General features: G+C 43.5%; 2 protein-coding genes across 2 annotated transcripts in view; both read left to right on the forward strand.

Annotated features, from left to right (window-relative positions):
- Positions 1-7,308, forward strand: part of coro7 (coronin 7) — a 66,296-nt gene extending 58,988 nt beyond the window's left edge. Inside the window, 6 exon segments of the mRNA XM_055651505.1 lie at positions 424-513; positions 624-740; positions 1,125-1,260; positions 2,180-2,271; positions 5,270-5,356; positions 6,878-7,308. Coding sequence (XP_055507480.1) covers positions 424-513; positions 624-740; positions 1,125-1,260; positions 2,180-2,271; positions 5,270-5,356; positions 6,878-6,886 — 531 coding nt within the window. The 3' untranslated portion in view covers positions 6,887-7,308.
- A 7,064-nt stretch (positions 7,309-14,372) lies between these two features.
- tbc1d24 (TBC1 domain family, member 24) overlaps positions 14,373-14,693 on the forward strand; it is a 43,372-nt gene continuing 43,051 nt past the window's right edge. The window contains exon 1 of the mRNA XM_055651521.1: positions 14,373-14,470. The gene's annotated coding sequence lies outside the window, so the exon portion shown is untranslated. The remainder of the gene's footprint in view (positions 14,471-14,693) is intronic.

The raw sequence follows: 14,693 nt of genomic DNA on the forward strand, positions 1-14,693 counted from the left end.
GACTCTTCCTGCTCCTCCCTCTGTCCCGCTCCCTCTTGGGCCTCTCCCTTTACCAACCTGCCTTACCCATCTCCCACTCTGGCCTCTGCTTCCCAGCTTGCTTAACAGAGAGTTGTGAATCTGTGGAATTCTCTGCCTCAGAAGGCAGTGGAGGCCAATTCTCTGGATGCTTTAAAGAGAGAGTTAGATCGAGCTCTTAAAGATAGCGGAGTCAAGGGATATGGGGAGAAAGCAGGAACGCGGCACTGATTGTGGATGATCAGCATGATTGGCCTACTGCACCTATTGTCTATTGACTACTGAACGACAGATACCTGTCTGAGTGGTAATTGTGGGTGCCCCTGGGTCCTTGTGTTGCGGGATACGGGTGATGGTCACTGTGTTGCCTCTTCCTTTGACACTAATGCTGCTGCATCCTCACAGGGTGATACTAGGGTCCACGTCTTTGAGGTACAGTCCGAAGATCCCTATTTCCTTCCGTGCAGCAGTTACAGTTCTGCTAATCCGCACAAGGTAGGTTACTGAACTTTCTCTGGGGCTTTACATGGACAGCTGACCAAGTCTTTACCATACTCATCCAGCGGGTACCAAACTCGTGTCCACCTTTATCTGTTTCTTTCCAGGGACTCTGCTTCCTACCTAAGACTGAATGCAATGTGAGGGAGGTGGAGATCACGCGAGCCTTGTGTTTGGGGAGCAATTCCTTGGAGTACGTGAATTTCAAAGTTCCCCGAGTCAAGGTGAGAAGCTGGTGTTGTTGAAAATGTGGGAGCCACAGGATATGTTGTGGCAAAACTGTGAGGAACTGTCCGGGCTCTGAGGTTTAGACATCAGCAGACAATAAATCAGCAGACAGCACATCTGGGGAGCACTGGGCCAGCAAACAGCACATCTGGGGAGCACTGGACCAATAACGACACCACTGAGGGAGCACTGAGCTATGAGATCACACCTGGGGAGCACTGAACCAGTGGGCACCACGTCTGGGGAAAGGATTGGTCCAACAAAGCCATATCTGGCTGATTTGGGTGCTGAGCAGGTTATACCTGTCCTTTCCCCATGGCTCCTTCTGCAGAACTCCTGTTATTATTTTCTGCTAATTATTCTTTAATTATTCTTCACAGAAAGACTTTTTCCAGGATGATATTTTCCCAGACACCACCATATGGTGGAGACCAGCTCTCACAGCCTCTGCCTGGCTGGCTGGAGCCAATGGGCAACATCAGATGATGGGGCTGAAGCCTGACAACATGACCCCAGGTACCTGCACCACCCCTACCTCCTCATCCCCCCACCTCATTCCTAATAACAAGGGACGACCGATGCATTGAGTCCCTAACAAATTATACACTGTGTGCAATCCAGCACTCCCTCCCTCCCTCCTCACTCACTCTGCCTCTTCACTTTCTCATTCATTCTCCCTCTTCACTCACTCCAACAGCATCCCTCTTCCCATCAGAACTGTCCCCTCCATCGACTCTTTTAAGTCGAGACTTAAAACTCACCTTTACTCTCAAGCCTTTCTTGACGTCCTCTGATGGAGGGCTATATGTATGTATTTATGTATGTACTTAATCTATGAACCACTGTTGTATAACATTAGTACCTCCACCAATGTAAAGCACTTTGGTCAACAAGAGTTGTTTTTTAAATGTGCTATAGAAATAAAAGTGACTTGACTGACTACTCACTCACCTCACCCACTCGCCCCCTCTCCCTCTTCACTCACCCACTCGCCCCCTCTCCCTCTTCACTCACCTACTCACTCCCTCCCTCTTTCTTCACACACTCATTCACTCTTACTTTCCCTTCACATATATATGATATCAAGGGGACCCCTGTAATGCAAACACTTTCCCATATTTATATACAAGAGATTGGAAATCTGAAATAAAAAATCCTGGAAACGTTCAGCAGCATTTGTGGAAAGAGAAACAGGATTAAAGTCTACAATATACTCACCAAATTACAACTGCAGGCCACATCTTAAAGGCCAGTTGTATCTCTGCTGATGGTAGGATATAGTTATGTGGCATCCATCCTATATTCTGACATGGATAAGAAGTAACAATTTTTTGATTGTGTTGTGCTTTAGCTCTGCTGTGTGTAATCTCCATCTTGGGTGGAACATGATTCCCATGTATTTGAGGCCAGTATTAATGGTAGATTTCTTCCACAGTGAGTGCTGCGCCTAAAGAGGCACCTGTCAGAAAGTACCAGCCCTCATCTTTCTACCTGGAGGAGAAAACAGATGAGGAGAAAAAGGAAGAGGTAATATTGACTTCAAAATATCTCTTTTATTAGCCTTTCTTTCTTCTTTGTGTGTGTTGTGTATGTCTCTCTCCCCTCGCACTTCATCCTGTGTTCTTTTTTATTGTCACTTCCTCTCTTTTTGTCGGTGTTTCTGTTTCTTTCATTATCTTTGTCCCACTCTCTTTGTTCATTTCCTTCTCCCTGTTAGTCTGCTTTTCACTGTTGCTATCACGGATAACTGTTTCCTTCATCCTCTCTCCTCCATCCTCTTTAATCTTCACCCTTTGCTACTTTTTTAAGGAAATAATGTGATTGTATGTGGTTCCTATTTTCCACAGAGCACCCTCCATCAGCAGTCCTGGTCTTGTCAACCTTTTAACCTTTCTACAGTAATCCCATGGTTCCTTGAGGGAGGGGAAAAGAGCGGGGAAGAAAGGGACCTGGAGATAGGAGATAGTGTATGAAATAGGGGAAAAGGGCAGGGTGACTGTTCAAATGCACCTTAATTACACTTCCCAGTAGTCCTGCTCCTTTCCCCACCTTCACACACACACATCTCCCATTCTCAAGGTCCTTATTTCCTTTATATTGCCTCTGTTTTCCCACCCCACCCAATTATTATTTATATAATGGTATATGGACACACTGATCTGTTTTGTAGTAAATGCCTACTATGTTCTGTGTGCTGCAGCAAAGCAAGAATTTCATTGTGCCATCAGGGACACATGACAATAAACTCACTTGAACTCGAACCCCCCTCCTTCTACAATGAGATTCCCAGACAATATGAGTGGTTAACATCACCTGCTATCTCAGCCCTATTATTCTCACAGCCACTTTCGATCTCCCTACATATTTGCTCCTCTAACTCTCACTGACTATTGGTGGGGTCTATAATACAACCCTACCAAAGTGATCACCTCTTCTTATTCATGCAGTCTCAGTGGACTGTTGCTGTGTGACAAACACCCAACACTAGGAGCTGTACAGCAGTGGAAGAAGTGGTGTTGCTGTAAGACTTTCCAAAGGAAGTGACAAATATTGAATGATTGAATCTGCAGAACTGCCCGCAATACTCCGTATGGACTAACCAGTGTTTTTTAAAGTTCCATCATAATGCCCCAACATTTATAATCTATGCTCTGATCTGTGTAGACAGTCATGCATATTCATAGGAAAAGGTGTGGGGTACAAAGACAGGAAGGTGATTCTTTATAAGTTCATGATGTTCATACAATGTTAGTATGCCATTCAACTGTGGTCATCACACTTAAGGAAAGACATGATGGCCTTATAGATATATCAAACAAATAACTGAACTGGTCTCAGGAATTTCAAATGCAATGTTAGGCTGGAGAGAAGCTGGGTTCCTCTTGGAGCAAAGATGATAGAGAAGAGATTTGATGGCAGTGGACAAGATCATTAACAAGATTAGCTTGGGTAAGTAAATTGATAGAAACTGTTCTCATTAGTCGCTGGGTTACGAAATGTAAAATAGATTTAAAGTGCAGGTCAAAAGATAAGAGAGTCAAGAGAGTTTTAATGTCATGTGTCATTGGATCCTCGACTTCCTCATTCACAGACCACAGTCTGTCCATATTGGTGGAAATGTGTCAGCCTCGATAACAATCAGCACGGGAGCACCTCAAGCTCAGCCCCCTGCTGTACTCACTCTATACTCATGACTGCATAGCCGGTCATAGTGAGAACTCCATCATCAAGTTCGCAGACGACACCACTGTTGTGGGACGTATCACTGATGGAGATGAGTCAGAGTATAGAAGTGAGATCGACCGTTTGACCAAATGGTGCCAGAACAATAACATGGCTCTCAACACTAACTAAACCAAGGAACTGATTGTGGACTTTGGAAGGGGTAGGATGGGGACCCATAGTTCCGTTTATATCAACGGGTCGATGGTGGAGAAGGTCAAGAGCTTCAAATTCCTGGGCGTGCATATCTCTGAAGATCTCTCCTAGTCTGAGAACACTGATGCAAATATAAAGAAAGCACATCAGCGCCTCTGCTTTCTGAGAAGATTACGGAGAGTCAGTTTGTCAAGGAGAACTCTCTCAAACCTTTGCAGGTGCACAGTAGAGAGCATGCTGACCGGTTGCATCGTGGCTTGGTTCGGCAACTTGAGCGCCCAGGAGCGGAAAAGACTGCAAAATGTTGTAAACACTGCCCAGTCCATCATTAGCTCTGACCTCCCTACCATCGAGGGGATCTATCGCAGTTGCTGCCTCAAAAAGGCTGGCAGCATCATCAAGGATCCACACCATCCTGGCCACACACTCATCTCTCCGCTGCCTTCAGGTAGAAGGTACAGGAGCCTGAAATCTGCAACATCCAGCTTCTTCCCCACAGCCATCAGACTATTAAACTCAACACAAACAAAACTCTGAACATTAATAGCCCATTGCACTTTATCTGCTTATTTATGTGTGTATACATATATTCAATGGTATATGGTCACACTGATCTGTTCTGTATTAATTTATGCCTACTATATTCTGTTGTGCTGAAGCAAGGCAAGAATTTCATTGTTCTATCTGGGCCACATGACAATAAACTCTCTTGAATCTTGAATGTGTCCCAGAAAGACAATGAAATTCTTACTTGCTGCAGCACAACAGAATATGTAAACATAATAGAGAATGGGAGATAACGTTCAGTGTGTCTATAGAACATAGACCATATATACACAATAAGTAAATAGATAAAGTGCAATAGTAATAATAGACTGTTATTGTTCAGAGCTTATTTGATGTTGTGTTTAATAGCCTGATGGCTGTGGGGAAGATACAGGGGGATGCGAGGAATTGGATCGGCACCTGAAGGACAATCATTTGTACGGCTGTCGCAATGGAGTGGAGAAGTAGACATGAATACTGGGGAGCCAGCATGGATTCAGTGGACTGAATGGCCTCCTGTGCCATACTCTGATTCTGTGAACAGATCAGATAGAATAGCCAGCCTTATATCGGGATGACTCATTAACTTCTCCCCTTGCAGCTGCTGAGTGCCATGGTGTTGAAACTTGGGAACCTGGATGATCCTCTGCCTCAGGATTCCTTTGAAGGGGTAGATGAGGAGGAGTGGGTAAGTACTATCGGTGGTGCACTGCGTGGGTGGCTGGTGGAGCCGGCAGTAGGTGCGTAGTGTGGACAGGGTGCAATATGTCTGTGACGGTGGTCTTCCTCCCCTCAGTGTACCTTGTACAGGAGTGTGCAGCAGAGTCCGAATTGCTCGCGCATAGGGATTAGCACTGGGTCTCAGTTTTTTGGGGAAGATCAGCCATGTTCACATTAAATGGCGGTGCTGGTTCGTAGGGCCGAATGGCCTAATCCTGCACCTATTGTCTATTTTACAATTTATATAAATGATCTGGGTAAATACTCTGAACTTTGGTTGCTAAATTTGGTAATGAACAAATCTAGGAAATAAGTTGTGAAACGGACATAAAAAGGCCATTAAGTTCTGCGTGGACAAATAGAATATAGTGTGGAATAATATTGCAACATGTGAAATTGTCCATTTTTAAACATATAATTCAAAATTGGGAGACTAGAGCTCCGAGGGGTATCTGGTGCATATGTGAAGGTCGAGCAAGTAATAAGGCCAGCTAATAGAATGTATTAGTATTGGTGTATTTTTGGCATGTGTACTGAGATACAGTGAAAAATTTAGGTTTGTGTACTATCCAGGTAAATCACAGCATACATGAGTACAAAGGATAAAGCAAAAGAGAATGGAAACGGAGTATAGTCTTACAGCTACAGAGAAAGTGTAGGTAGAAAAAAGTGCAAGGGCTGCAATGAGTTGTTTATTGTGAGGGGAATTGGAATTCTGTGTAGGTACTGATCTAAAGAAGGAGTTAGATGTGTTATGTGTTAGAAGCAGTTCAGAGATTTATTGGACTAGTGCATGGAATAAGCAGGCTATGTTAGGAAAAGATTGGACGGTCAAAGCTGAGAGGGGACATGAGGTCTCAGAGGTTATGGGGAGAAGGCAGGAGAATGGGGTTAGGAGGGATAGATCAGCCATGATTGAATGGCGGAGTAGACTTTATGGGCCGAATGGCCTAATTCAAATCCTATTCATTATGACCTTATGACTGGAACAGGATCTTGTGGTAGAATCTGGAACTGGGGATTGCTGTTTAAATATGGATTTCTCTCATGGGTCTTTGGAACTCTCTTCATCAATGGGAGTGGTAGCTGAGGGATTGTTTTTTTTATAGGTAGGATAGATAAGTAAGGATACAATGTTAGCATGGGTAAACAGTAATGCAGAGTTTAAAATTTCATTAATGATCTAATTAATGCCTCATTAATGATTTGAGGGGCTGATTTGAGTTGCATCCAAGGCTGGGAACAATAGTTGGAACTCCTTCTCTGCTGTTTCAAGAACCTTCTTTCTACTAGAAATGGACTGCAAAGTACCACACCAACCTCGTCATCCACTTTCTGATGAGTGACACTGGATTATGGGTTGTCCGGTGCTCTCAACTCAGTACTATATCAAATTATCTTTCGATATCACAATAAAGTACTAGATGAAACAAATGTTACCCTCATGGCTCTTTCACAGTGCTAACCTGCTTCTTTTCTGCTATTGCAGGATGACTAGATTTCAGCCAAAGACATTTCTCCGATCTTCATCTCCTGACAGACCCATCAGTCAACGGAGGAGCAACTTTTTCTCTGGTCAAGTGCCATTCACAAGATCATTAACGGGCAAGAGACTGCCTCTCTCACCCCTCGTCACATTCACCATCTCCCTCACCTTTTGCTCATTCAGTGTCCCCCTCATCCCTTGCTCACTTTCACCATCACCCCAACGCTTCGCTTTGTGCAGCAACCCTCGCATCGCTGGCTGAAGCTTACCATTGCCCTCATTTCTCACCACATTCACAAGGCCACCTTTGCTCCTGCCACACTTGCTCACGCCTCTCCTTGTGAATTTTTACCAGGGTCAATATTTTGCATTATTGCTAATTATTTTATTAACAATCAGGAATGCATGTTTATTAAAAAATACCTCCAACCAAAGGTTGAAAGTTGTCCTGGTTTTTCATTGTCCATTGAGAGGAATGTACCCAGGAAATGGGAAACCTCAGACTCGATAAGCTTTTGACTAATACATAAGCCATGTCTTATATTGTGGTGTATGCTCATCAACTACCTCAGAACACACAAGACTGAAATGGAACTAAGACCCTCTCAATCCTGAGAGGTGCCAAAGAAGATGATTACAATCGATGATTATAATCGGGATATTTTTAACCATGTAGACTGATCCAAAATAATTATTTTGCATCTCTGCCATGTCTTCATTTCCCATTACTAATTCCCAAGTCTCATTTAGATACTATCCTCCTTATTATATACATGTAGCTTTTACAGTATATTTTATACTATTGGCTACTTTACTCTCATACTCCATCTTCACCACTATAATTTGTTTTATCATCTTTTACTTATTTTTTTTAATTGCTAATCCTCTGGCCTACAATCAAAATTTGTAATATTTTAATTTGATACATCCAAGTCTGACTAGATATAACTAACAAATTAACGCAGTAAATTATGAGCATCAAACAGTATTTTGTTTATAAGTAACTAGGACATTATTGAATCTGAACCAAGATGAAGTCTTTCACCTCTGCTTTGCTAATCCATTTATGTGGTAAGAGGTTTGAACAGTTGCATTTCAATAGTTAACTGTATGTGAAGGCTTTACTCTCAAGTGGTGTGCTATGTTGCACACATATCAATTATCTTAATGTAGTATAGGATAGGTTTCTGTTTAACCATCTACAGATCATAAGATCTAACACCAAGAGTCTAGTTTACAAAGATCAATGATGGCAGGTTTTGATAAAGTACAAACTCTGACTGAAGATTTCTGTGCCAAGAAAGGAACTGTTAATAGTGATCAGGTACATTGTTCCCAATGGCCAAGCATTCATTCAAACATATTCCCGTGGTAAACAAAGATTGTGGGGTACTCTTGGCACTTAAATATATATAACTCTTTCTCATATATCACCAGCTCGAAATGCCCGAAAGCACTATTCAGAATTGTTGTACTTCATGGTTAACAGAATCTAAAATTGGCTCTATTTTATAAAGCAGAGGGAGCCAATCTTGTCTGAAAATAAACTAACTGGTCACAACTAGCCACATTTCTTTTATCCTGGATTAAATAACAAGGATCTATATGTTGTATTAAACCAATTAGATCTTTAATAGCTGCTTTCAGTTCAAGAGAGATCTCAGTCCTTTAAAATCAAGCTGCTAGAAATGAAAGTAAATTGGCAAACAGTTGAAATTGTAAATTTGTGTGTGTTCATCATTTCTGGCAGTCTTGGTATTCCTCCCTGTTCCCCAAACACAGATGTAGAAAAAAAGCAAATTATCTGAAGCTTAAACAGGAATTGCTGCAACACCCTACAGATGGGTTAACATATACGAACAGCCCCTGATCATTGGTCAGGTTGTGTGGAGAGAGAGAGGCAATGACGACTACCAGATCTCTCTTGGTGATAGAAATTGAAGTGCCCAACCAGAGCACCATAGTTTTCTGGCTGAGAAGTAGGAATGGTACCCACAATACCATATAGTTAAATATATCACTAATCTGCTTGTGTGATTTTGGACATTAAGCACCACACCCTTATCTGATTCCTCTACTTTAATCTCAGGATCCATAACCCTCATTCTGTCCGTGGACCTCAGACTAGTGCCTAATGTTGTACAAAGTTTGTTATCAAAACCAATAGTAGATTATAATGCAGGATTTCATTTTGCATATCTGGCTGTTATATTTTGAGGGGGAACCTACTGGTAGTTGGAAGTCTGTGATTGCTGTTTAGATCAGTCTTCTTGAGGCCCATTTGATAGTGCATTGTGCAGCAGTGTACCCTAATTTGTAGAAGAAATGCATATTCAATTTGACCCTTCAGTTCTACAATATACTTCACGTGAGAGAACAGCACCAGTTGTAATCCAAAATAAAATGTCTAAAAATCAAGTCAAAGGCAAATCTTGGCCAAAAATCATCATTTATAACAGTGAAAACATGGAACAATCTTCCAAAGGAAGTTGTAGAGGAAGGTACAATATTGACAACTAAAAGACACTTTAAGAAATCCTGCAAAAAGTGCTCAAAGTTCATCAAATCAGAAATGGCTGAAATAAATGGTGAAATTCATTATATAAAACTGATGGAAATCATACCAAAATGTTGCCATGGTGATCTGTAAGGAACATAGTACTAGAACAGTACAGCACAGAACCAGGCCCTTCAGCCCACAATTTCTGTGCCAAATATGCCAAAATCAATTCTTATCTGCCCACATGTAATCCATATCCCACCATTCCCTGCATATCTATGTGCCTATCCAAAGGTCTCTTAAATGTCATCATCATATCTAGGGTGTGTGCACTCCGTGAATGTTTGTAGTTTGGTCAGTTTGGTATTGCAATCAAATGCCCCTTCCATGTGAGAATGCAAGTCACATTTTTCAAAATGAAGGTTTCCCACTCTGTTGGCAGAGCTGTTCTTGACAGCATGTAAGGACCCCAAGATGATCTTTGTGAGAGTGGGGGTGACCTTGGAGCTCTGAGAGCATTTCTATTGGCTTACTACATGATGTTTGTATGACAAGCAAACATGAACGTTCTGCATGGTTCCTTGGTCCAAGTTAGGACTACTCTCGCTGCAAAAAAATCTCTGCAGTCTTCTTTCTGAGACATATCATATAAGACATTTTGCAATATTTTGGATAATTGAAAAGATTCACACGAGGTCGGAGCGGAACCCAATTTTCGTGGTAATTTCCCTTTGCTGAAAGGATAGTCCTATGATTGTCATTTTTCATCAGCAACAGTTGTAAGGTTTTAACAGCATCCTCGGGTCCCGACATGAAATATCACCTGTCTATTCCTTCCACAGATGCTGCCTGACCTACTGAGTTCCTCCAGCACCTTATGTTTTGCTCAATCTTCCTTAGATGTTTGTGTATTTAAAGCTTCAAAAACACGCAGATGTTTCAGCTGACCTCCTGTGGTTTAAAAGGACCACAAATAGAAAAGAGAAACCATGTAATGTATTAAAAGATTAATTCATTAGTGCATGTCACATGGGTAAATTAAGTTACTTACCCTTGCATAATTCATCAAAAAATGCCTTTTCCTGAAAAACAAGTTGGGGTGTTTTCTTTCAGCAAAGCATTTGACCCCAATTTTTTCAGCAAGGATTCAAGGGACTATCAGTGGTTCATATAAGTAATCACAACAACAAAAAATCGAATTTAAATAGTGCACCTAATATAAATTGCCCCAAGATGTTTCACAGGAACATTAGTAATCACTGGTTCCAATTCACAAAAGGAGATATTATAAGCCATTTGTTTTTAATGTGGTCTTAAAAGGGGAATAGAGAAACAGGGAGTTTTAGGGAGGAGACTTCGGAGACCAGAGTCTCATTGTGCAATTATTGAAGGCAAGATGCACAAAATCTCCTGAAATTGGAGAAGTAGTGGGGGTGTACTACGAACCTCCAAATATTCATCGGGAATTAGAACAAATGTGCCATGAGATTGCAGTCAGCTGCAGGTCAAGTAAGGTGTAGTAGGGGATTTTAACTTTCCCAATATTGAGTGGGAAAATCATGGTGTGAAAGGCTTAGATGGGGTGCAATTTCTCAAAGGTGTTCAGGAGAGTTTTCTACGGCAATATGTAGAGGGATCCATGAGTGAGAGCAAGAGCGGAACTTGCTATCAAAACATGGACGGGACGGGGGACACAATTTTTTGGCACGCTCACACACGCGCGAGGCTTCGGAGGCTCAATCCAGCGCTAAAAGCAGAGATTGTAACATCAGAATGACAAAAACTTGGGGGGATGTCCCCAACCTCTCTAAACATGGGGGCCTGCCCCTGAGTGAGAGGGCAACACTTGATCTAGTCCTGGGAAATTGGTAATGGCAAGTGATTGAAGTGTTCGTGGAGGAGCCTATTGGGACGAGTGATCACTGTTCAATTAGGTTTAAGATAGTTATGGATAGGGATATAGAGGGCCCATGTGTTAAAATGCTAAATTGGGGTAAGGCCAACCTTGAGGGTATGAGAGAAAGTGTCGCTCAAGTTGATTAGGGCAGGTTGTTTCAGGGGAAAGGAACATCAGCCAAGTGGGATGTTTTTAAAGGTGTGCTGACAAAAGCTCAGAATATGCATGTCCATATTAGATAAGGGCAAGGCAGGCAAGGCTGACGAGAGAAATTGAGGCATTGGTCAAGAATAAGAAGGACCCATGGGACAGGTATAGGCAGCTGGGATCAAGTGTATCCTGGAGGAGTTTCGGGAACTAAGGAGGAAAGTAAAAGAGGAAATCAGAAGGGCAAAAAGGGGCTAGGAGATAGCTCTGGCAGGTAGCATTAAGGGCAATCCCAAGAGATTTTATAAATACATAAGGGGAAAAAGGGTAACGAGAGAGATTTGGACCCCTCAGGAATCAAAGTGGTCAACTCTGTGTTGAGCCACAGGGGATGGACAAGGTCCTCAATGAGTATTTCTCCTCTGTACTTACCGAGGAGAAAGACAGGAGGACAGAGGAACTTGAGGCAGTTAATGGAAGAGTCTTGAGAGCAGTCAGTGTTAAGGGTCGAAGAGGTGCTGAAGGTACTATCGTGTATGAAGGTAGACAAATCCCCAGGGCCTGATCAGATATATCCGAGGACATTGTGGGAAACCAGAGATGAAATTGCGGGAGCCCAGGTTGAAATTTACGAGTCGGCTTTAAATACTGGAGAGGTGCGGATAGACTGGAGGGTGGCAAATGTTGTGCCTCTATTCAAGAAGGGCTGCAGGGAAAATGCTGGGCGAACAAGGGCTGATTAGGGATAGTCAGACATGGGTTTGGACAAAAGACATTTGGACGAACAAGGGCTGATTAGGGACAGTCGGCACGGGTTTGTACATGGGAGGTCGTGTCTCACAAATCTGATTGAGTTTTTTGAAGACATGACCAAAATGGTCAATGAGGGCAGACCTATAGATGTATATATGGACTTCAGCAAAGCATTCGACAAGGTTCCGCATGGTAAGCTGCTCTGGAAGGGTAGATCGCATGGTATCTAAGGAGAGAAAGCTGAATGGATAGAAAATTGGCTTCATGGATGGAAGCAGAGGGTGATGCTGGAAGGTTGCTTCTCAGACTGGAGCCCTGTGACTAGTGTGTAAGGAAGAACTGCAGATGCTGGTTTAAATCAAAGGTAAACACAAAATGCTCAGTCCCGCTGAGTTACTCCAGCATTTTGTGTCGACCTGTGACTAATGGTGTGCTTCAGGGTTCGGTGCTGGGCCCGTTCATGTATGTCATCTATATCAATTATTCGGATAAGAACATTCACGGCAAGATCAGCAAGTTTGCAGATGATACAAAAGTGGGTGGATTTGCAGGTGGTGAAGATGGTTGTGAAAAATTGCAGCAGGATCTTGATCGATTGGCCAGGTGGGCCGAGGAATGTTTGATTGAATTTAATTGAACAGAGAAATGTGAGGTGTAGCATGTTGGAAAGTCTAACATGGGCAAGACCCACACAGTGAATGGTGTGAAAGGGGAGGGAATGGAGAGAGAGGGAAAGCAAGGGCTATTTGAAGTTAGAGAAGTCAACGTTCATACCGCTGGGGTGTAAGCTACCCAAGCAAAATATAAGGTGCTGTTCCTCCAGTTTGCGCTGGGCCTCACTCTGACAATGGAGGAGGCCCAGGACAGAAAGGTCAGATTGGGAATGGGAGGCGAATGGCGTGAATTCACAGCTTTATCCTGCACTACTTAATCCAAGGGTGAGCGAACGAGCAGACAGACAGACGAAAGCAACGATCATAGTGGAATAGATGACATTTCAGGTCGAGACCCTCCAGAGTGAGTCAGGAGAAAGAGGAACACGAGATATAGACCGTACTAAGGCCAAATGAATGGAAGATATGCCTATATCTCCCTTTACCCTTGATTGTCAGTCCGAAGAAGGGTCTTGACCCGAAATGGCATCTATTCCACTCTATGATAATTGCTTTTGTCCATCTGAGAGAGATGCAAGAGAGTAGCTATGACATATAATAAACAATAAACTATATTATAAATACACAATAAACAAGTTATGCATTCTTGTACTCTTACGTGGGTATGACCACACATAAAAAAATCCCCCCCCCTCCCTTCTTTCCCAACATCAGCCTCACAGACCTTAGAGTACCCCTAGTTCCTAAAACCCATTTCCATCACTGAAACGAACAATGTGTAGGTGGATGAGTTTAGTTCAAGTCAAGTCAGGTTTATTCGTCACATACACATACGAGATGTGCAGTGCAATGAAAAGTGGCAATGCTTGCGGATTGTGCAAGAAAACTATAAAACAGAATGGAACAGAATCTTGGCATCATGTTTGACACAGACATTGTGGACCAAAGGACCTGTTCCTGTGCTGTACTGTTTTATGTCGTATCCACGTGCCTGTCCAAACGTTTTTTAAAACGTTGTTATTGCACCTGACCCAATCTCTTCCTCTGGCAGCTTGTTCCATATGCCCACCACTCGCTGTTTGAGTAAAATTTGCTCCCAGATTCCTATTTAATCGTTTCCCCCTCACCTTAAACCGGTGCTCTTTAATTCTCGATCCCCCTACCTGGGGAAGAGGCTGTGTGCATCCACCTAATCCAGTGAGCAATGTTAACGTCTAGTATAGTTTGGTGGTGTGAAGCGCCAACTATTTGCGTCAAGCAGCTACAGCTTTATGTTTTAAGGTGACTCCATGGGCATCACCTTCTCGAGCATTGTCGAGCATCGGTGGACATGGAACCGCCAGTGTCGGCCACACGCACCGTCAGCTGCTCCTCACCGCAGTGCCATCAGACCTCGGGCGCTGCGGGGGGTGATTATTCCGTCGACTGGGGGTTGAATTTACCTCAGAATTAAAAAAACGATTCAATTAGTTCAGATTATCTCAGCCGCTTGGGTGGGTTGGTGCTGGCGCGCGCTTGCGCATTGGCGGGAGGACAGTGGGGAGTGCGCGTGCGCGTGCGCGGCGGCGCCGACAACGACAACGACAACGGACGACAGCTGCTCGAGACGGAGACGCGCTGACAGGACGGTGGCGGCGGCGGCGGAGGAGGAGGAGAAAGCGGAGAAGAGCGGGAGACCTGAGAAGGTGAGACTCCGACAGGACGGCGGGGGACAAATTGATCGGCAGAGGGGGAAAGGCGCGGCGGGGAACCGGGAAACACGCTGACAGAGCGACGGCGCTGGACTCAATCAAGTACGGCTTGGCAGCCTTTTTAATTGCTCCTCGGGGAGTGTTTATGAAGCGATGGAGTCCGAGACTTAGCAGTCGCCCACCAGGGCCGTGCACCGGAGCGTCGGTCGGTGCACAG

This window comes from Leucoraja erinacea, chromosome 20 (genome assembly GCF_028641065.1).
Source record: "Leucoraja erinacea ecotype New England chromosome 20, Leri_hhj_1, whole genome shotgun sequence".
In the NCBI taxonomy this organism is placed as follows: domain Eukaryota; kingdom Metazoa; phylum Chordata; class Chondrichthyes; order Rajiformes; family Rajidae; genus Leucoraja; species Leucoraja erinaceus.